Source organism: Varanus komodoensis, unplaced genomic scaffold (assembly GCF_004798865.1).
Source record: "Varanus komodoensis strain SLA01 unplaced genomic scaffold, ASM479886v1 scaffold48, whole genome shotgun sequence".
Taxonomy (NCBI): domain Eukaryota; kingdom Metazoa; phylum Chordata; class Lepidosauria; order Squamata; family Varanidae; genus Varanus; species Varanus komodoensis.
The window spans coordinates 102,103-123,591 of NW_025336059.1; the positions used below are offsets into that span (position 1 = coordinate 102,103).

The following is a 21,489-nucleotide window of genomic DNA, read 5'->3' on the forward strand; positions in this document are numbered from 1 at the left end:
TCCAAGGCGAAGGACCCTTTCAGCCTCTCTGTGTGCGCGAGGACTCAAGGAAGCGCCGGTGGAGCTGGTGCTTGTGCCACACAAGGCAGGCGACACTCCCACCCTCTCAGTTCTGCTTTTACGTTCTAGAAATTGTAGCTATTTTGAGACGGGAAGACCCGATGCCCCTCATTTTCCCATCTTTGCGAGCAGACGCGGCCTCCTTGCCAAAGAGGGGCTGAACACGGGGCCTCTGCCGCTCAGCATGCCCCCCCCCCGTGCCTTGGGCCGCCCAGGCCGCGCTGCTTGCGTCTTCGCCCCACCCCTTCCGTCTTTGCCAGGCGTTGCGACCCCCCTCCCCCCGCATGACAGATCCATTAGGGAATTATTTACATTTCTCCATTGCTGGCTCCTGAGTCATTTCCTCAGCACGGCAATGAAATCTGATGTGAAGAGGGTCCTCGCGGAACGAAGCCCTGTTGCGGTTCCATCATGGATTATGGCGACAAGAGCTGCAATTTACCTCTCAAGCGGATGACGGCGTGGGCACGGAGGTTTGGGGGCCGAGATGTCTTGAATGGCACGGCACTGGTGGAGTCCTTCCCTTGGCCCAGTGAGAATATTTTAGGGCTGTGCCTCCTTCCCAGCATGTTTTTGGTCGCTGTTCCCCCACGGGGAAGAGAAAAGCCAACTGCTTCCACGTCGGGCATGTTTTGGCAACGCCTGGAAGAGGACAACTGGAAATCGCCGTTCCTCCGTTCTGCAGAACAGATCACCAGCATTCCCAGTCCTGGGCTGCTCAGAGAAGGGCGACGACCCGGCTTGAAGGGCGGAGAGCAGATGTCTGGGAAGGCTTTGGGGCTCTCCGAGTCCTGCATCCCACAGGCTGGCTTTTCAGGGCTCCGTGGTGCCTCCAGTCGGAGAGGCAGTGTCCCTGTGCGCACCGGTTGCTGGGGAACATGGACGAGGGGGGCCATTGCACTCACCTCCTGCGGCGGGTGTGTGAACGGGGTGCTCAACCGGGTGGGCCCAGGGCCTGGCCCAGGGGGGCTTCCCTCGCCCTCCCATCGCCCACGACCCGGAGCGCGTTTCCCCCGAGGTTCTGTTCCACGGCTGTTCAGCCCAGCCGGGCGACGTGGGTGCGCTGCATCTGGCATGGCGCTCGGGCAGAGGACCTGATTTTTAAAAACCCAGCTGCTTTTGCTCGAGCCTTTGGCCTCCACGCTTCGATCGGGCTTGCAAGTGGTGCTGCATCTCCAAACTTGCCAAAAGATTTGGAGGGTTGTGCTTCAGGGTTTTTTTCTTTCTTTTTCATTTTTGTAACGGAAGTCCTTCTTCACACTGTGTATAATTACATTCTGGAAGTTGCTGTCACAAGTCGTGTGAGGTCCGCCAACGTGGGGGGCTTGCCAAGGCGGTTGGACAGATCTGTGGAAAAAGAGGCGATCGGTGACTGCGAGCCTTGCTGGCCATGGGCTTCCTCCTTCACCAGACACCTGTAGCGCCTGCAAGCACACGTACACCAAAGAAGGGCCAGGAAGAGAAGGGAGAGCGCCTGCTTGGCAAGTCCTCGGGCGGCCGGAGCCAAATGGCACGACGAAAGCCGGGCATCGTGTGAACGTTTCCTGGCCAGTCCTGCTGCCGGTCCAAGGAGAGAAGGTGCTCTGGAGACGCTGCGTTCGGTGGACGTGAAGAGCGAAGTGCTGATCCAGTTCTCGGCCTGTCCTTCCCGAGTCTTTGGTTTTGCTAACAGAACCTGTACAAAAGGAATAGAAACGCCTCCGGCAGATTTTGCTGGCCTCCAGATGCATTTCTTTTGAATGGTAGAGACATCGCTTCTAAAAGCTCAGTGTGTTTGGGAGGGGAGTCTCCTTTTGGGTTACAGGAAAGCTGTTTCCCCCCTCCCCTCACCCCACTCCAGCTGGAAGGAAAGAGCAGAGAAGCGTCTGTTCCCAGGCCGCCGTGGTTCAAAGCGGATCGCACTGACAACGGCCTCCCCGGGCTGGTTCTGGGGAGACAGGAGCATGTCGTTTCGCTCCGCAAAATTCTGCCCTATTCGCAACCCCACAAGTGGCCCTCGTGTGTTCTGCAAATCTTGACAGTTTCCCAAGACGGTGTTTGTGTGGGCAGCGTTTGCATGTTGAAAGAAAATGCACAACGTTCTCAGAACTCCCAAACTTCAAACATGTTTTGAAGAGTGTACAGCGTCCCTCAAATGTCAGGATGCACCTCTTTCTCCAAATACACACCCCACCAGAATTTTTCCAAGGCCTCCTTGAGATTCCTTAGCATAGAGAGGAAATGTCAATCGGCTCCTCCTTAAAAAAGAAGGCAGAGGAAAAATGACCCCGGCCGTCGCTCCCTTCGATGGCCATTCCTCTTCCTGTGCCGTGGACACGGAGGCCGCTGTTAACGCCATGGTCCATTGCTCCAAACGGCTCCATCCGTCTTCCGCCTCTCTCACCATGAACACCGATTCTCTGCCCATTAAGACGCGTTTAGCAACGGATCCAACAATATTTAAGAATTAGACATGGCCACACAGGGAAATTATGGCCGCAGATCTGTCTCCATCAAGGCATGTTAAGATGCCCCGAAGATGTTAGGAGAAGCTGAGCACAAATTTACGGCCTGCAGGTCGTGCTGGAGAGAGGCTGGAAGATTCGGCTTCCAAGCCCCTGGGGCAGTGGGTCCAGGGATGTGGAGCTCGAGGGCTGGACTCCCTGCTAAAGACTTTTGGAGGGGCCCAGGGGTTCACAGGGCTGAGCCCAGGTGGCCCAACCCATGGCACCCTCATGAGGCTGGTGACTCAGCTTCTAGGCTGGGGAAGGGGAGCTGCACGGAATCCCAAGAAAGCTGCCCAGCGACTGGGGCTTTGGGGAAGGGGTCGGGGGTCCCCGGGGCACCCCAGTGGGCCTGGTGGGGGCCGCAGGAGCCCCCCTTGCTCCACGTGGAACGGCTCCCGCACACCAGCGCAGCTGGTTGTGTTGGCCCCACGCAAGGGGCTGAGGCAACGTCCCGCCCTCGCCAGGCCGTCCCTCACACTCAGTCGCGGGATATAATGAACGGCTGCCTTTTTGGCTGTGTTTTTCAATTTTGCTTTGCTGGGCTTCCACGGGAACACAATTTTTCTTTAGGAATAAGAGGCGCAGCTGCATTTTTATTATTTTAAACTGTTGGACACCCTGAGAGTGCTTGGCAGTATATTCTGAAGAGATTAATGGGTGCGAAAGAAAACATCCCCTTTGGGGGAAGCGCCTGGCGCACGTGCCGTGTGTCCTCGGCGGCTTCGCGCTCGGGATAGATGGGACCACGCTGCTTCCTGCGTGTGTTTTCGGGTTCTTCGCTGGTGCGGGAGCTGCAGAATCCACCAGGTCGAACCTTGCATGGCTTGCCTGGCAGCTCTCCTTCTGGCGGCCACTTGGGCACAATCAGGTTTGGCCGAATGCGCCTGCTCCCCCATCATGCGCCTTCGGAGGCTTTCGCTTGGGGTGGGGGGGAGATGCATCCCCCGTGTTTCTGCAGCTGAAAGGGGGCCCACGAGGCGCTGGGCTTCTGCGCCAGCGAGAGCCTTCCTGGGGGTCGCGTCGCCCTCCTTCTCACCTGCCCCTCTCTCTCTGTTCCAGGTTACCTGACGGTCAGCATCGAGCCGTTGCCACCTGTGGTGGTGGGGGATGCCGTGACGCTGAAATGCAACTTCAAGACGGACGGCAGGATGCGGGAGATCGTCTGGTACCGGGTAAGCATGGCGGCATGGCACCAGCCCCCCACCCCGATCCAGGTGCACCCTCCCCTGCCGTCTCGGGGCGTGTGGCGAGTGCAGGGCCGAGCTGTGCTGCCAGCCCGGGCTTCGAGCACTCCCCATCTCGCTCTCTAGCTCGGGGTGAGGAGCAGTGCCGATGGCCAGTGCCCATCCGCCCCAGTTAGTTGGGGATGAGGGGTGCTGTAGTCCAACAGCCTCTGGGCAGCCCACCTGGCTCAGCGCACTGAGCACCAGCCTTGCCGCCATTCAGGTGTGGGAGGCGGGTGCTGAGGGCCGGAGGCGCCTCCGGGGACCTGCAGTGGCGAGAGGCCCTGTTCCCAGAGAGACGCTCGCCGTCCTCTCCGGGCAGCGATGCCTCGGGGAGCTCCGGGCGGTTCCGAGGGCAGGCTCAGAGCCCCAGCGGCTGGAAGAGGCCCCTGTGCTGGCCGCTGCTCCTGGCGCAGCCCCCGTGCAGCGGCCGAAGCGCAGACAGAGTTTTGGGTCTCCCCCTGTGCTGGCTGCCTGTTTCCGCTTCGCCTTCTCTGGGGCAAGAGCCCCACGGCATCTCGGGGTGCGGAAGCGGCTCATTTGCCCTGTTGCCCAAGAACTTGCTGGAGCGCTGAGCACTGGGGGACCCCGTGGGGGTTCTGGGGAGAGGGGGGGCAGAGCTTCGGGGGCCGTTGGTGTGGCACCCCCCACCTTTGGAACACCGTCTTGTCACGGTGGTGCGTGGGCGTGTGGTGGGCGTGTGGTGCTTTCTTGGGCGCGTGTGTTTCCTGCTGCTGCTTTTGAATTCTGCCCCGTCTGGGGAAGTCCGGCTTTCGCTCGGTGGCCGAAGTTGCGCGCCGCTTTCTTGACTGAGTGCCATGGTTGCAAATCCGGATATAAGGCCGACATGAATGCACAGGTTGGTCTCGGTGCCTCGCCTGCCCCCAGGACAGGTGCACAGAGAGACCCAGGAGCATGCGTGCGACGTGCTCATCCTGAAGCTGGTTGCTCTTTTGCAAGCTGCGATTCCACGCCTAGCGCAGAGCAAGCCCCCCGTATTTAAGTACACTTCTCTGGCTTTGAAAACAAGAACGGAAATGACGGCCTGCCTTAACCTCTCCGTTGCCCTGACTCGCCCCGGCAACACACTTTCTCACACACAGGTGTGCTTGCGCCTCTTTCTCTCCCCCTAACCCCCCCCCCCCCCCCCCCGCCGCCACCATGGAGAAGGCCCAGACTCGTGGCCTTCCGAGTCAAACGCCATGTCGTCCCAGGCCACCAGGGCTGCTGCAGGAGCTGGAGGCCTCTTTGTCCCAAAGCCCATTGGGGGTCTTCGGAGGAAGGCCGGGAGCGTGGGCGTGCCTGGGGGCCGGACCCCCCTTGCCCTGCTGCGCCTGACGAAGCGGGAGGGACCCTCTCTTCGATGCCGCGTCTCTTCGCTGGGTTTGCCCTCCGTGGGCCCACGCACCGGCAGGAACGGACGCCTCCCCGTTCGTGCCGCGCGCCGGTGCCGCCTGCCTCGCGCGCCCGGGCGCTGGAGCCTTGACCCTCCGGGTGCTGCCGGCAGGAGAGCGGAGCCTCACGCGGCCGGTCTTGCGGGCCCCTGGCCTTCCGCCGCCACTCCCGCAACACGCTTCTCCCGGATGCGACCTTTCGCAGCGAGGCCCTCCTCGGGACTGGCACCGCCGCGTCCCCGGCCTGGGCCCCCCAGAGAGCTGAGCTGACGGGCTCATCGAAGGCTCCAGGCCCGATGCCCAGCATCCCCAGGCGCGGCTGGGAACGACCCCTGTGCGGAAATACAGAGAGGGCCTCTCCTGGCAGCCCTTGTGGGCATCACTGGCCTCGGCGGGTGCACGTGCAACCAAAGAACGCCTCCCATGTGCCTGGCCGGTTTGGACTACAAGTCCCATCAGCCCCAGCCAACGTGTCCGGTGCTCCGGGATTATAGGGGTTCTAGCCAAAACCTCTGGCAGGGCATCCAGCTGGGGGAAGTTGACCTTGAAGACACCGCTGGAGTGCAACGTGGGAGCGTGCGGCGAAGACGCGCGTCTCGGGGCTGGAAGCAGGTTGCGGAGGAGGGAGCAAGCGCCGCTTAAAGGGCGTTCCAGAAGACGGGGAACCAGATGCCGAGCGGGAGGCGCCTGCTCCGGGCACCACTCCTCCTGCTGCTGCACGGACGTTCTCCCTACGGGGAGCGGCGAAATACTAATCCGAGGTGAAATTTCAAGAGAGCGGGAAATGTCTCGTTCCGTTTCCAAGGGTGGGATGCGGGAGGGAATGTGAAATCGGCTTGACATGCAGAAGCGTCTTTCAGCCTCAGTTTTCTGACGCCCCGCTGGATGCAGCGAAGCAGCCGAATTGATTGATGCCTCCTCAATCGGAAGCAGGAATCAAAGATTTGTAATTGAAATAATTCCCCTTTGAAGGGCGAGGGGGTGGGAAGGCAAGCCCGGCCTGACACTCCGAATCGATAGGCATCCTCTAATAGAAAACAGAAACCCGAGATTCATAAGCATGATCACGCGAATCATGATCGTGATCACGCCTGCCCGTCGGAGGCGGCCTCCCGCCCGGCTCTTCCCTTCCGCACAGAGCGCTGTGTCAGATACCCGGGGATTTTCAGACAAACAATCAGACAATGGTGGGTGGCAGATGCAGGGAGAGAGAAATCCCGCGTCGAGCGAGCGAGCAAGCGAGCGCTTCCCGTGCACGGCGAGGTTGGGGCCCCCCCAGCCAGCGCGTGCCCTTCGTTCGTTCGGCAGCCTGGGCTGACCCCGCCGGGGCCAGGGAAGGAGGGCCGAGAGGGACGCGTCATCCGGGCCGGAGAGGTCTCTGCAGGGCTGTGGGCGGGCTGGGGGGGCGGCTGCGGCGGCCATCCCTGGCCACCCGCCCCGCGTCGCCTCCGGCTTATGTAAGCAGCTCAGGTCGCGCGCTCTCCCTGCACGCAGCCAGCGTTCAGGAACGCCAGCGCAGCCCGCAGGGGCCGTCCCACGGGCGCGGCACGGAAGGGCCTCTGTTGGGTGGCCGGGGCCGTTCTCCTCCTTCCTGCGCTTCTGGATGATGCGCTGCAGGAGAACAGTCCTCGCTCCGGAGTGAACGGGAAGCCCTCCCCGGCACCGCGCAGAGGAAGGGGAGCCCCTCGCTCGCTCAGACGGCCCCGCTCCGGCACTGCCGTCCTCCACGTGGCTCGGCCGCCTCCACAGCGGGGGGATCCGCCAGCTCCCCCCCTTACTGGACTGCTCTCATGGCCTGAGCGTGGCCATGGGCAGCGCCCCGGCGTGGCAATCACGGATCGGGGAAAGGAGCGCCAAGGCAGGGATGCGCCGCCGCCGGGTGGATCGGCTTGGCGAGGGTTCCCCCGCGGCTTCATCACACCTGTCGACCGAGTCTTGTTTGGCTCCGTCCATAATTCATTACCTTTGATTTCTGCTCCCACTGGACTTCACGTGCGGCTCTGGGGCTGGGGCCACATGCTCTGCGGGCTTGCCTCTGCCCCCCCGCCCGCCCGTTCCCCGGGGTCCACGCATTGCTCTCCTGGTCTCCTTTCCCATTGCCCTTCGCAAGCATATCATCTCCCCATCTTAATCTCCTCTGTGTTTTCCTAATGAATGAAAACCTAATTATCCCCTCCACTCCTTGTAAAACTGGCAGCCTTTCCCACCTCAGCTCCCCCTGAGACGCATTGATCATCCCAATTACCCTTCTCGGTGCATTTCCCCCTGGGGGCCTTTATTTTCTTCCTGCTGATGGTGTTCCTTGCTCTGGAAGGGGCCACGGGGTCTCCTCTCCTCTCCTCTCGGCCCGCTCGGCCAGCGCACCCGCTTGCTGGGGTCTCCACCACGGGCTCCCAAGCCCTTCCGTTGACCGGTCAGCTGCCCAGGGGCTCCAGCTGCCCAGGGGTGGGATGGAAAGGGAATTAACAACAGCAAAAGTAATGAGACCACCCAACGAATACGGCGTTCTCCGGCGGTATCTGACCTCATTGCGCTTCTGTAAATTCTTCCTGCAACCTCATTTTCCAGATTTTGGGGGAATTTGCACATGGGCGCATTTTCTGGGAAATCTGAAGGTCCTTGGAGACTTGTGTCCCGCCACCCAGGAGTCCTGGGTTTCAGATGGGACACATTTGTATGTGCTGTCTAATTGCTCCTTGCAGTCTAGTCTAACGGTAAAGATTCCCAAGCGCAAGGGCGTTTTAAAAATTTATTTATGAAATGTATAGCCTGCCTTTTTTCCTACAAGAACTCAAGGCAGGTTACATGCGTCGCCTGCTGCTCTAAGGCTTATCCCCACGACAACAGCCCTGCGAGGTAGGGCAGGCTGGGGGTCTGACCGGCCCAAAGTCGCCCAGTTGCTGTGTGACGCGGACTTGCTTTGGAAGGCACTTCGGGATGGAACCTGGAGACATTTGCAGAGCTTCAGGGGTGCTCCTTCTCCCAGTGCTACTCCGGAAAACGGGGCTTGGCGGAAGCCGCATTCTCCGGAGGGCTTCCCACAAGTCTTTCCACATTGGCCCTGGAGTATCTGCCGTGGATGAGGGGCTGCAATTTTGTGAGGCTGACGCATCAAGATGCCAGTCTGTCACCATCTGCTGCTCAGCCCTTCAAGAGGACGACACCCCCAGCTCACAGGAATGTGTCTCTCTGGGAGATCGGACCCGATTTTGGAAACTGGACCTGGGGACCAACCTATTTAGCATCTATCAAAGTGCTTGGGGCTCATGGTGCTTGGTGCTCATGGAGGGACTGTACCTCCCTGCCCCACCCTTGACTCAATCTGCTTCGCCAGCCCAGAAGCCGGAACGAAAAGCAGCCCCCCCACCCCATTCCGGCGGAATCACATGCATCCGGAATGATTAGAGGACCCATCAGGACGGGGGCCTCAGAAACAGTCCTCGTTCCAAGCGGAGAAGAACCCACCCAGCCCTGCACGTGAATAATGGTGCCATAATTACTTCTTCAGTGCCTAATAGATTAATCAGTGCGCTTAATTGATTAAACACAGGGATGCATGAGAGTGCCTTCAAGCCTCGGAGTGTGTCCTGTCCCGGCCCTTGATGCCCGGCTCCCCGGGAACGCTTGCCACCTCCCAGGCGTCTTTGCAAGCGCACTGCTCCGAAAACGAGCGCTTGCGCTGACGCGTTCCCCAGGAGCGCCGTCCTGAGCCTGCTCGGGCAGCGGAGCAGGCCCTCCGACTCCCAGCATGCCCGGCCGTGGGCTGCCCCTTTCGGGGATGCTGGGCCTCGGGCACCGTCGGTGTCTGCGCTCGTCAATGTGATCCGGATCCCGCTGCTTCCCTTCTCCTGCCGGCGAGCGCACCAGTGGCGCACCAGCACCGCACGATCCGTTCGGGCAGGCACCTTCGCGGCGTCCTCTGCTCGTCGAGGGCGTCAGACCCAGGCACATCTGTGCCGTTCTCCAAGTGGCACGGCCTGGCATGTTCCTGCACTAACCTACTTTTGGTTGGCGCGTGTTTTAATTTTTCGTCTTTTTTAGACGATGTTGGCATGACAGGATGAGAAATTGCGACCATCAAAGGTCCTGCGGCTCCACCGGGGCTGCAGAACTTGGGAATGCTGCCCCCGCACCCCGTCTCTCGCTTGTACGTCCCTCTTCTTCTCCGTCGTAGCCCTGCTCCGTAATATTGGATTAGCCCACTTTCCCCCGAAAAGCTGATTCCGATTTGCATAATCTTTACCCCATTTGGAAAAGGGCTGCGGCAAAGACGCGCTGGCTGCCTCCGTGCGTTTGTGCGTGGCTGGTGGCGGTGGCAGGCGCGTGCATGCGCGGGTGCGTGGGAAGAACAATGATTGTCACCTCCGAGCAGTGACGGTGGTGAGCCGAGAGAAAAGGGGGAATCGGCTTAAAATAGTAATAATGAAAATATTTCCCCTTCTCTTCCCCTCCCACTTTTCCTTAAGCCACTGATATGCACACGAAGACAGGTCCCTGCCCCACAGAGCATACAATTTAATCAACCTGCAACATCTGCCCAATCACGCATCCCCACCCACACCTCGGGGGTTTTGTTTTGTAAGTCCCAACCCCCCCCCCCATGCTTTCTCCTTTGGGTACATTGAACCCGCTTGACTGGAGCATCTTTCTCCAAGAGGATGCCCCCCCCCAGCTCAGAGACAGAGGCAGCCTGATGTTGCCATGGCGACCTCCCATCCAGATGCGCTGACCGCTCCTCTCGCTTCAAAATCTGCCGGAACTGCTGGTCCTTGCCTCCGCTGGTCCTTGCCAGGAGAAGGCAGAGATGAAGGGGCGCGAGGGAAGTCTCTGCTGCTCGCTCGGTCGCAGCGAGAAAGGGGGTCCTGGCTTGGCGGCCATCCGCACGGGCGGGATCCTGCGCCGTGCAGAAAAGGGGCAGCCGGTCCATTCTGGCTCTTTCGCCACCTGCCTTTCCTGCCTCGTTTCCCCGTGCAAAGACCCCGCGGCAGCCTCCTCTCCATCACACCACAACCCTGCGAGGGAGTGCAGCTCGACAGCCCGGCGCATTTCTCACTGCCCCTGCCTAGGAGCACTTCCGGGGGCCCGGCCGGTCCCCTGCGTGTGTCCTTTCTCCTTCCTTCGTCAGTGCCCCTTCCGGTTAATTCCCAACGGCACACCTTCCCATAGTCAAGTTTTCCTTGCAGTCCCTCTGTGCTCAGTGACCAGGATGGCACCCGGCGGGGGGAGAAGCCGGCTCTTGCTGACGCCCTCGCGTCCGGGCAGCGGGGGCCTGCCCTGCCAGCCGCGCTCGGCAAAGATGCCCCGGACCCCTCGGCTCGGCAACACGAAGCCACAGCCGTGGTCTCCCTGTCCTTTGCGCCTCGGCAGAGCAAAGAGAATCATGCCAGGTTCTTCTTCTTCGGGGGGGAAATTCTTCTGTAGTCTGGCAAGCGAGACTTCATTATCACGCCCTCACTGCCTCTCCGGCAGTTTGCAGAAATGCCTCCTGGCTCCCGGGAGAGCGCAGTCTCGCAGTTTCTCTCTCTCTCGCGGGCCCACCAGCAACTCCCACACTTCTAACACAAGCGAGGCAGTGGCTGTGGCTTCCCAGCAACTGCTCCGCAGGAGCCTCCTTCCTCTTCTTGCAGATTCTGCTTGCCGGCTGGGTCAGAGACTTTCTACTGGCTCGGTCCCCCGGAAATTGGGGGCATATTCTCCGGGGAGCCAGACGCCTCTGGCAGCTCTCATGGGCCAAAATCCCCAAAGCAGCTGCCACGGAGTGCCGTGGCGGGAATGCTCCGACGCGCCGAGTTGCCCTGCCAGGCAAGCGCCAAGCGTGGGCGTGCGGATCCGCAGCACCTGAGCTGGCCCGTGCTTGCCGAGGCCCCGGCCAGCGTCCGTCGTGGCAAGGCTTGCCACGCGCAGGAGAGCCGCGCTGGGGCGTGCGCCCCCCTCACCACGGACGGCGGAGGCCAAGCGGGGCCGTCTCTGCGCAGGGCCAGGTGCGAGGCGAGGCCTGCCGAGCGCCTGCTGCCTCTTCCCTCGGACCCCCGGCAGCCCGTCCCTTTCGGCGGCAGTGCCAGGAGCAGCCCCCTTTCCCCTCCAAGCAGCTGCGCCCAAGGTCGCCCGGCCGCCTCTGTGCTTGCCTCTCCTTTGGCAGCTCCGTGAGGCCGGGCTGGGGGGTGCCGTGGGTCTCTGCCAGGCTCCTCGGGATGGCAGGGAGTTTGGAGGGCCAGCGCACGTTCCTGCCCCTCCCAAATGAGGAATCTTAGCCCGTCTGTGTTTTAAAAACGGGGAAGGCCGTCTCGTCTCCGCAGTCCTTTGCATCGATGGAGCAGGCCCCGCCTAAATGCACATTTTCCTGCTCTGAGCCTCTGAGGGAAGCTGCATTTCAGTCGGTATCTTTTTAACGTGTTTTTCCATTGCATCACATGCACTCCTGTTTCTAAGCACGATGGAGGCTGCATGGCTCAGGTCGGCCGCAGAAGCCGTGGGCCGCAGCCTGAGGAGTCTGAGCTGGTGCCAACCTGAGGAGGATTCCGCACGTGAACATCCGGCTCTCCGAGAGGTTTTGCCACCTTCGTCCCGGAGTGCAGCTCAGTTTCTGCGCCTGCCGACTCCCCGCTGAGCGTGCGGCAGCCCGTCCAAAAACGGAGCGGGCCAGCCCGGCCCTGGCTTCAGGCCGCAGCTGGACCGGGAGCTGCTGGCACTGCTGCCGGTGGGCCTTGCCGCTTCAGGGGCAAGAAATATCCTTCCGCGGTGCCAGGGGAGTGAAGTGCGGCTGTTGTGTCCTCTGTGTGCCAGCCTGCCTGCCGTCCTGCGGACGTGCTCATACGGCGTGAACTGGGCAGCCGTCCGGCTCTTGGCGAGGTGCTGAGCTTGGCATCGCGGAGCCAAGATGGTGACGGCGGGAAAGGAAGCGGCTGCACAGCTCAGCTCCGTGGGGGGAAGGCCGCCGGAAGGGGGCTTTGGCAGAGCCGGCGTGGCAGAAGGCAGTTTGTGCTCCGCAGGCCGCCTGCCAGGCTTCTTAAAGGGAGCCGGCAAGGCAGGCGGATTCTGTCGGAGCTGCAGACTCGCTTGGAAGAGGCCTGGGCGGAGGCCACGGAGACGCCTGTCCAGCGCGACCGGTGCGCCAGGTCGCCAGGCAGTCTTCGCCCCTTCCTCGCACCTCGGACCGGGCCCCGGCATGGGGGCGGGCCGCAGAAGTCACCTGCTGCCCTGGAAGGCGCTTGGTGCTGGGCGGCTCTGGTCCTGGCTTCCAAAAAGGGGAACTGGAGGACTAGGAAAAGGAAGAAGGGCGAGGGACTGGAACAGTTCGCCTCTCGGGAAAGGTTGCAGTGCCTGGGCTTAGAGGAAAGGCGAGCGAGGGGCAGAGAATCGTGTGGTGAGGAAAAACTGGTGAGGGAGTCATCTTCCGGACTTCCTCATCAGCGCAGGGCCTGGTGGAGTCCCAGGACGGATCGGGGCAAGGGCATGCGGAGCCGAGCTGCGGAATTCACTGCCACAAGATGCACGGACAGCCACTGGGCTGGATTTCAGGGGGGATCGGACGACTCCCCTGCGTGGACGCAGTGCCGGACTGGACGGACGGCTGGTCTGATCCAGCCGGGGCCTTCTGCTCCCATCCGCCTGTCATGCCGGCAAATGTTCTTGGCAAGTGTTCAGAACCTGCTCACAGGCCTGTCCTCCCAAGGACGCCGCCGGGACTCTTGCCTGGGCTGCGGGTCGTACGCTTGAAGGCTTTGATGGGCCGCGCGCACAGACCGTGCGGTGGAGCTGTGCGCGTGTTTGTCTCAGCCCCTGAACTCGTTCCCTCTGCAGGCCCAGATGTAAACAAGAACACGTTTTTCAAAGAAAGGAAAGGCAAGGCCCGTGGACGCGTTTGCAACAGGGGTGGGGGCTCGGAAAAGGCACGTTTTCCTCTTCTCCTCCCTTTGGCCCTTCCCCAGTCCTCGCGTTCCGATGATGTCCTGGCCTCCCTGACCGATCCTCCAGCGTGCGCATGTGAGGCAGGGAGTGGGGATTGTGGGGCTGATCAACAGCATGCGCGCTCCCCCACCACAGTTGTCGGCCGGCCGGCTCCTTGCGCAAAGGACAGAGAGGCACGCGGCCCTCAGCAGGGCGAGCGGCGGTTGATGCACTGCAGATGCCTGCGCTCTCCGAGCCTTCCTGATCAACTCCGACAAGCTGGAATTCCTGCTGGGGCTCGGCCGCCATTGTCCATTAGGAAGACGGAATGCCACCGCCGTGTCCGGGGGCTGGGAAGGCACAGCAGGAGGGCTGCGGGCGTCTCCGGCCTGGAAGGCCAGAAGCCCCGCAACTCCGGGAGCCAGAGGGCAGGGCCGCTGGGAATCTGCGGAATGATGGCCAGGCTGTCGAGCCGCGTCCAGGGACCGCGGGAGGCCTGGACCCGCAGGCTTTCTCCGCCTGCTGCCTCGGGGTCCAGGACGCATGCTGGGGACCAGGGATGCTGGCCCGCTTGCTCGCTCGCTCTCTCGCTCGGGTGGTGGTGTGTGGTGTGCAGGCAGCAGCTGGAGACCAGAGCGGTTGCAGGATGAGCTCCCGGGCCGAGATGAGCCGCTCCGAAACGCACGCTCTGCATCAGGCCTGCCAGGCGGTTGGCAGGCCTCCCGGGTGGGCGCTGTGCACATCTGCTGCACCACAACTCCCATGAGCCCCAGCCAGCATGGGCGGGAGGGCCGGCCTCATGATTTCCTCCCCCGCCCACGCGCAGGCTCCAAGTCCCGGAGTGTTGCGCTGCCTCGTCTCCCACAGGCACAAGTGAGCTCGGGCCCACAGCTGGGCGGGCGATCGCTTGTCTGCAGAGAGTCACCCCCACCCTGCAGAAGGGGGGCTCCCTAAGCCGGGCCTAACCACGGGGGGGGGGCTTTGCAGGGTGTGGCGGGTCACCCCATCCCGGGCCAAGTGCATGGATGGATTTAGGGGGACGGGTGCCTTAAATGATATTCTCCTGAACTCCTTGGATTTGCCCAGTTCCTTCCTGCTTGGGACTGAGCGCAGAGCCGAACACGAACTCTGCTGAGGGCCACACGCCTCCGAGGCTGCCAGGCGGCTCACAGGAGAGGGAAAATAGGGTTGGGAATGCGTGCATTAAACATGTGCACTGGGAAAAGCCCCACTTTTGACAACCCCCCCGCCATTAACCTGTCACGAGAAATGTGCGCACTGAATAGATTTGCACCAAGGCATGTTTAATGCACACGGTTTCCTGTGCGAGGAGAAGGTGGCATTTGTGGGCCTTTCCGGCACGTGTTCCAGTGAGCTTTGAGGGGGGCCCTCGAGAATTCGGCGCGCCCCCCTCTTCTGGAGCAGCCAAGCTCCCTCGCTCGGGGACCGCTCTGGAGAGGGCCGCCGTTCCCCCATCTGGTTGCACTCCATGCTCATGTGCACAGGCGCACTGGACGACGGGAAGCGCGCAAAGAGGCACTTTTCCGGCATGAAACTGGCAGCGCCGTGGGCTTTGGGCAGCAGGCGCCCTCCCCTCCGGGGCACGGGCCGCAAGCGAGCAGAAAGGTGGGAGCCCAACCGACCCGATCGCTTCTTCCGCAGCTTCCCCTGGGAGGAAAGCTGGATGCGGCACGGGTTCCCAGGCTGCGCCAAGTCTCTCTCCAGTGTCAGCAGGGAGGTAAAGAACCTCTCCCTCGTACTACCGTGAGGGGAGAGCGACCCAGACGAGGCCTGGATCCTGGGCCAGGAGGGAACCAGGGAATGTTTCCTCCTCCCTTCCTCTCCTGGGAGGCCCCGAATCGAGGGATGGGAAAGGAACGTGCCGATTTGTCCGTGCGCTCAGGCTCGCTTAATGCACAAGCCCGAGAACCGAATGCAGACTCACAGACGCTGCGTGGCCAGAAAGACACATGTTTACAAGCTGGAAATCCAATTAGCGCAGCAACAGAACGAATTGCGATGTCCGTGATGCTGTTTTGGATGGGGCTGCGTCCCCCTTGGAAGACCGGCATTTCACAGTCTGGGGCACCCGAGGCCCGTTGCCATTCCCGGGCAGGGCCAGCCTGGCCACACGGTCCAGGCACCGCTCGCCTCCAGGCGGGGTTAGTGCGACCCACGCGTTTTGGGGTGCCCTCGGCTGCGGCAGAGAGCCGCTCCTTCCCGCACGCGGCTCCTTCGCAGAGGGGACCGCGCAGGCTCTCCGGGCACCCCGGGCCGAGGTCAAGGTTTGGCTGGCCGGCACAGATCCCAGAGCAATTTGGGACCAGGAGGAGAGCCCCCGCTCCTTTTGACGTGCCCGCTCGCTGCGGCCACCAGGAACGAGCCCAAGGCGGCGCCGGCACTCCTCCGCCAAGCCACGGCCCCTGCACCTATTCTGTCCGCCTGGATCGCTGCCAACGTTTGACTCCCGGGAATTGGGCCCCATTTTGCTCCCCGTGTCCTCCAATGGGAAACTTCTTTCATGATCTCAGTGGCACTACTCCTCGCAGTAATAATTCCAAGAACACCAGCGATCGTCTCCCGCAAATCAAATGCCCGTTTTCTGCCTGCTGCCCTCGGTTCCTTGGCCGAGGCCATGAGATCCGCAGAACACAATTTAAACCATCCGAGTTGTTTTTCGCTTCCCAGCTGCTGTTCCACGTCCATGCAGTGGTGGCGGGATTGGGCCGTAAGTGGGATTTCAAGTTTATTGCAGCTATTTCCAGTCTGTAATTGGCCTTGTACCAACACGGGGAAGGGTGGGGAGCTGGGGCGGGGGCGGCCCCTGCGTGTGTGCAAGGGGGGCGGCGTGCAGCGCCTCTGCTTCGTGAGGCGCTTCTCCCGGCTGCGATCCGAGGGAGAGGCAGATGCAAGGAGCCCGCCTGCCCGCCCGCCTTCCCTCACTCTCCCTCCCTCCCGCCCTCTCTCGCTCGATCTCTCCCTCCCGGCGGCGTGTCGATATTTCTTCCAGAGTGATGGGGGAGATGAGAGTTTTATTTTTCCTCGTGCAGTTTGTGCGCATGACCCAGCGCTGGCCAGGAACGCGAGCGTCGGTGCTTGTCCACCAAATCACCCCCGACTACTCCCAGGCGGCTCGCCCCCGATCCCCTGGGTGATCGGGGCAAAGGTCCCCTGTGGGCACCACCGGCCCCTCCTCCCTCTTTGAGAGCAGCCACGCGAATTCAGAGGTGCTCACCTGTTCGGCAATGGGCTGAAATCCCCTTTCCGTTGCACCGTGCTTTGCCGACGAGGTTTCCCCTGGTGTGGATGGAGCGGACGGCCGGGCCCAAGAGGACTGGAGAGAGGAGTCCGGGTGACCTCACAGATGGCTTGCTTAGGCGCCGGTAGGCCACCCGGTGCTGGTGGCTTGTGGTCAGAAGGCAGCGCTTGGTGTCTGAAGTCGGGGCATGGTTAGCACTCGTGCGAGCGTCTCGCACCTCATGGAAGGGTCCGTTTATTTGCAGGGTTGGGCTGGCCAAGGAGGGACCAACGGCTGCTCTTGCATGAAATGGGTTTTCGAGGTTGCGTCTCGCCACGCGGCCCTGGCCGACAAAGAGCCAGTCCGTGTGCACGCTCCTTCCTCCTCTGCACCCGCCATGTCGATACCTTCTGACAGGCGTGCCAGTTTCACTGCTAGCATGTGTCGGTTGCGCCGCCGTGCCAGGAGCTGACAACTATTGGAGCTGACAGACCCTGCTCTGTCTCAATCCACCGAATTCCCGGAGGATGCCCACTGCGGAGCGGCTCGGATCCGACGGGCAGGCATTCCTCCGTCCCGAGCAATGGAACACGGGCTGCCCACGGCCTGAATCCGAGCACGAGGTTGGCTGGGGTGGCCGCAAGAGGGCGGCCTGCAGGGGCGCATTCGCCCATGCGCCGTCCTTGTGGATTGCGACGGGAGCGGAAGAGGTGCCCCAGCTCTGGTCCTGTTTGCAAATTGGGCTTGTGTGTCCCATGTGCCACCCAAACACGAGCGGGAGGATCCGCTGGGATCGCTGGAGGTCTCCTGAGCTCGTGCTTCGTTTTAGAGCGTCAGCTTCACTTTTTCACCCATGGGAGGGTGCATTCGGGTGGACCCTGCTGCAAATGTGAGTGCCATGTTTCTCTGCCCCGGATGACCAGCCTTGGCAGGTGCAATTCCCAGGGGCAGAATTTTGGCCCCAGTGCCCCAGCACCTGCTCCAGCTCCTCCCCGAGAGGTGTACATTGATGCCCTGGGGTGGCAGGGGGCTGGGCCTGATGGCCTTCACAGCCCCTTCTGGCCCTGCTCTCCTCTCCTGTGAATCTCATCCGAAATCCACCACTATTCCAGGCCCTGCCTGGCTGGATTCCACCATGGCTGAGATCAGGGGCACATGACTCTTTCAGTTTGGGTTCTGCACTTCCCAGATTTACAGCCTTATCCTCAGTTCCTATCAAACTTCAGAGATTTCTCCCCTCGTGATTTCAGTTTCTACTGCAAACTGAGATTTTTATTTTTGGAAACATTTCCATGAGAATCCATAAGCATTCGAGTGCACACTGCTCCCGGTAGAGGCATTTCTGCCTGCATTCTCTCTGATAGACACATGCTCAGCTTCCTAATCTCATGCATTTTAATGCCATTTCCCCTAATAGATGCATCTTTGCATGCATATTTTGGCTGGCGAGCGCCACGTCCATTTCCAGAGAAGCGTGGCTTTCGAAAGAGATAGGCGTTTCCTTTCACTCGCCGGATTGAAACTGCACAATCGGGTAGGTTACCATCACAATGAGAAGTGAGCAAATTTCTCCCGTACCCTTTGTTGTTCTTGGTATAACTTTGCAGAAAACTGTCTCCGCTTCATGCGTGGGTAAAGCAGTTGCATGAAGGAGACCACTCACCTGCTGTGCCGAGCTCAGCAAAGAGATTCGAATCGTAACAATAAGACCAATAATACCAATAATAGTAATAAATCCACCATCAGCAATTCCACTGAAATTGGGCACGTCCTTGAAAACTTCCAGTGTGTGTCTCTCAAAACACAAGAGATTTATGGTCTGAATAATTCTCTCTGGGGTTCTTTATCTTGTGTGTGGGAGAGAGTGTATTTTCTTTGTAATAAAACCTCGGCTTAGGCAAATAAATTTGAGGAGACAGGTTTACTGACAGCTCCCCTCCCTACTCTCTCCCCCTCCTCCTTTTTTTGGTTCCCATGTAGTAAAATAAAATAAAATAAAAAGCAGAGTGAAATTTCAGCTTGGAAACTCAACGTGGGGTGCATTTTAAGAGCCAGTGAGAACCCGGCTCTCGGAGCAGGGAGGGTGCAGGCGAAGGGGTTTGGGGAAACGGGGGCCGTGCGGCTTTGATCTCGCCACTCCGGCCTTCTGGGCTCTGATCCAGGCGAGGGGAAGAATTATAAGGCGACTGGAGCCCCTGGTTTCCGCAGAAGGACTCGACTGGAAAGATTCTCCTCCTCTTGTTGGAAGAGAAGAGTGGATGGCGCTTCGAAACGCTTTCTCTGAAAGGGCCTGGCTGCGGGAATGGCGATTGCTCTGCTTTTCCTCGTGGCTGCGAAGCAGAGAGCGAAGAAGGGGAAGGTCGCCGGCCGCCTCTGCTTTGCCCGGGCGGCTCCGGGCCCGTCGAGCGCACCCTTTGCGTGTAACTGGCGCCAGGCGTGGTGCGGTGGCTGAGCGCAGGCCGGGACGTGGGGGTCCGGTTCCGGTCCCACTTGGCCGAGGATCTCGCTGGGTGAGCCTGGGCCCCACAGGGTGATGGAGAGAAGAGACCTGGGCGAGGCCGTCCTTCCTTGGGAGAGGAAGAACAGCAGGGTAGAGAATAAGGACAGAAGATGCCGTACAAATGCCACTCCTTTGGGGCATCATGGAGCAAAGCCTTCGCCACATCTGGCCTGACCCGGCGGTTCCGAAGCAAAGTGCAGAGCTGGCGAGGGGCCTGAGACACAGTCGCAGGCATAGACCAAGCTGATCCCCGTTCTGCTTAGGTCAGGACTAGCCCAGGCCGCACCTTCCAGCCCCCGGGTGACACGGATGCACTGCCAGGCGAACGCCGGGACCTTTCCAAGCTTGCGATCTGGTCCTCGTGTGTTGGATGGACTGGGTACATTTGGAACAGAGGCAAGGAAAATGTGTCCTCTGGAAAAATGCATTCACACGCATGTGATTCCGCAGGGAGGGGATGCGCACGTTTCGGGGTTTGCGCACGACGGAGGCCTCACCTTGGGGACAAGACTTTGTGTGGCTCTCCAGGCGGTGAATCAGCAAACCGCCCCGGACGGGCTCCTCCGATCCCCCCTTGACGCTCCCTGCAACTTGCATTTGAGCGAATTCTGCTCAAAAGGGAACCGAAATGGATTTCTTTTCATCCCTATCCTCCAGATGGGGATGCAGTGCAGCACCCATCTGCCCCAGCCAGCCTCCCTCCTGGGAGGGTGAATTCTAAAGATCACCGGATGCCCCTGCGATTCTGACCCGACGCAACCTAGCCACCTGTGGTAGCCCACAGCTGCTATAAACTAGGAGCATTGTCCATGCGAGCTGGGGATGATGGGAATTGTGGTGCCTGCCCATTTCATTGTATTGGCCCAGTGGGAATCCTTCCGACAGCTCCTGTATTTTGGACTCACTGAGACAGCCTTGCTTCTTTTAGCCGCAGCTAACTGGAGTTGCACCGCCCTGCAGTCGACGTCTGCATCTTGAAACGTCAGAATCGAAGCCAGAATGGCTTCCCTTGGGGAGAACCTGATTTTGCACTGCGCTAAGGAGCAAAAGCACTGGCAGGAGCACCCAGTCCTGGAAGGGGTGGCTTCCCATCTCACCGCCCTCCCAGAGAAAGGCAGATACCAAATAAACTGTGGACAGGTAATTCCTGAGGACAGGAAACCTGCTCCTTCCAAATGGAACTAACCTGCTGACCGGCCAATGCAGCATTCCTGACTGAACCAGGAGGCAGTACCTGTCCAAGATCTCTCTTGTTTAAACCCCCCGACGATTGTAGGACTGCCGGGCGTGTTGCTGAGAGCCAGCACGAGGCGTTCTAAGCGTCACACCTCCGCAGGTCGGAACGAGCTGCCCTTCAGGGCCGGCTGAGACAACCGAACGCGGTCACGGACGCGCAAGGCACCCTTTCCCAGCCTCTCCTCCGCCCTCCCGCTGTGCCACCCGCTTCCGAGCCCCTTTCAGGACTCGCGGGGCGTGTGCGCGTGAAGGAGCCTCATGCGCCCGACGCGAGCCGTCTCCGCATGTTGAGGACAAAAGGGGGTGGAGGGCGGCTTCTGCCACGAGGCGTCTGCCTGGCGCTCGCCGAGAACCTGTCGCTTTTCCGAATGGGCCCTTGGTCCGTGGCGGCGCGTCCGTACGTGCCTGATGACCTTCCTCTTTCCTTGGCGCATTTCTAGAGCAGCCTGCCAGCCTGGCGGCGGGGGCTTGTCCCGCTGCCTTGCAACCCCTCTGCGGCCCCCGCAGATCCCCACGGAAAGGGGGCAGTGAGGGCCCCGTCCCCCTCCTCCCCTCTCTGGCCGCGTGTCGGCCGCACCGCCTCCCTGCACGCGTCTTCCTTTATTCCCCAGACGTTTGCTTCTGGAGTTTATTAGCACCATCTGCGATTTCGCATTTCCCATGGAAGAGACATTCTGACACTGCCTCCAGGTGCATCATTTCATTAGCAGATCTGCGCCTCGTTGTGTGTTATCTCGGAGACGTGCTGAGGCTTGGACGTGGTGGCCGCAGCCGGGGAGGGCTCTGCCCACCTGCCTGTCCCTCTCTGCCTCTCTCTGGGGAAATGCGGGATGTTCCCCAGAAGCCGCAAGGGGCAAACGCCTCCCCCCTCCGCACACAGGTGCGCCATATTGCTGGGCATGGAAGGATTTCGAAAGGAAAAGAGCCGGGGTCCCCAGATGCCGGTGCCATTGCTGGGGAAGCGCACAGATTCTGAGGCCTGTGAAAACAAGCCTCAGGTTTCTTCTCCCCCGGACATGAAGCCTTTCCATGCTTGGTTCCGTGGGGCTTGCGCACATCCCAAGTGACGGTTTGCATCCCCCCCCCCCACAAAGCAGAGTTCAGGAAACCCATGTGATCTGTGTAGATCGTTCCATGCTCTTTCTATCAATGGGAAGCTGGGGATTTGTGCCCGCCGTGCTGAAATTGCAAAGTGTTTGGCTTCCAGTTTGGGCAAATTAGTGTGTTCTGCATAAATTTCCTCACCGCTTTGTAAAAAAACTGTGGTGCACCTTGGAGGCGGAAGAGTGCGAGCTGTCCGGACCCGCGTGGGAGCGGGCTGGCCGCAGCAGGGGGCTATCAGAGCAGTGTTTGGGGGTCAGATCAGGACTGTGTGTCCATCGCCACTCCCGGGCAGGCTTTCCGTTCTTGCCTCGGTCCGGCTGGCTCCTCTGTGGCTTGCTCCCGGATCGCCCTGCCAGGAAAG

At 60.7% G+C, this 21,489-nt stretch overlaps 1 protein-coding gene across 1 annotated transcript in view; it reads left to right on the forward strand.

Moving 5' to 3' along the window:
* IGSF21 (immunoglobin superfamily member 21) overlaps nucleotides 1-21,489 on the forward strand; it is a 118,075-nt gene that overhangs the window by 54,389 nt on the left and 42,197 nt on the right. The window contains exon 4 of the mRNA XM_044445293.1: nucleotides 3,606-3,718. Within this exon, the coding sequence (XP_044301228.1) occupies nucleotides 3,606-3,718 (113 nt within the window). The remainder of the gene's footprint in view (nucleotides 1-3,605; nucleotides 3,719-21,489) is intronic.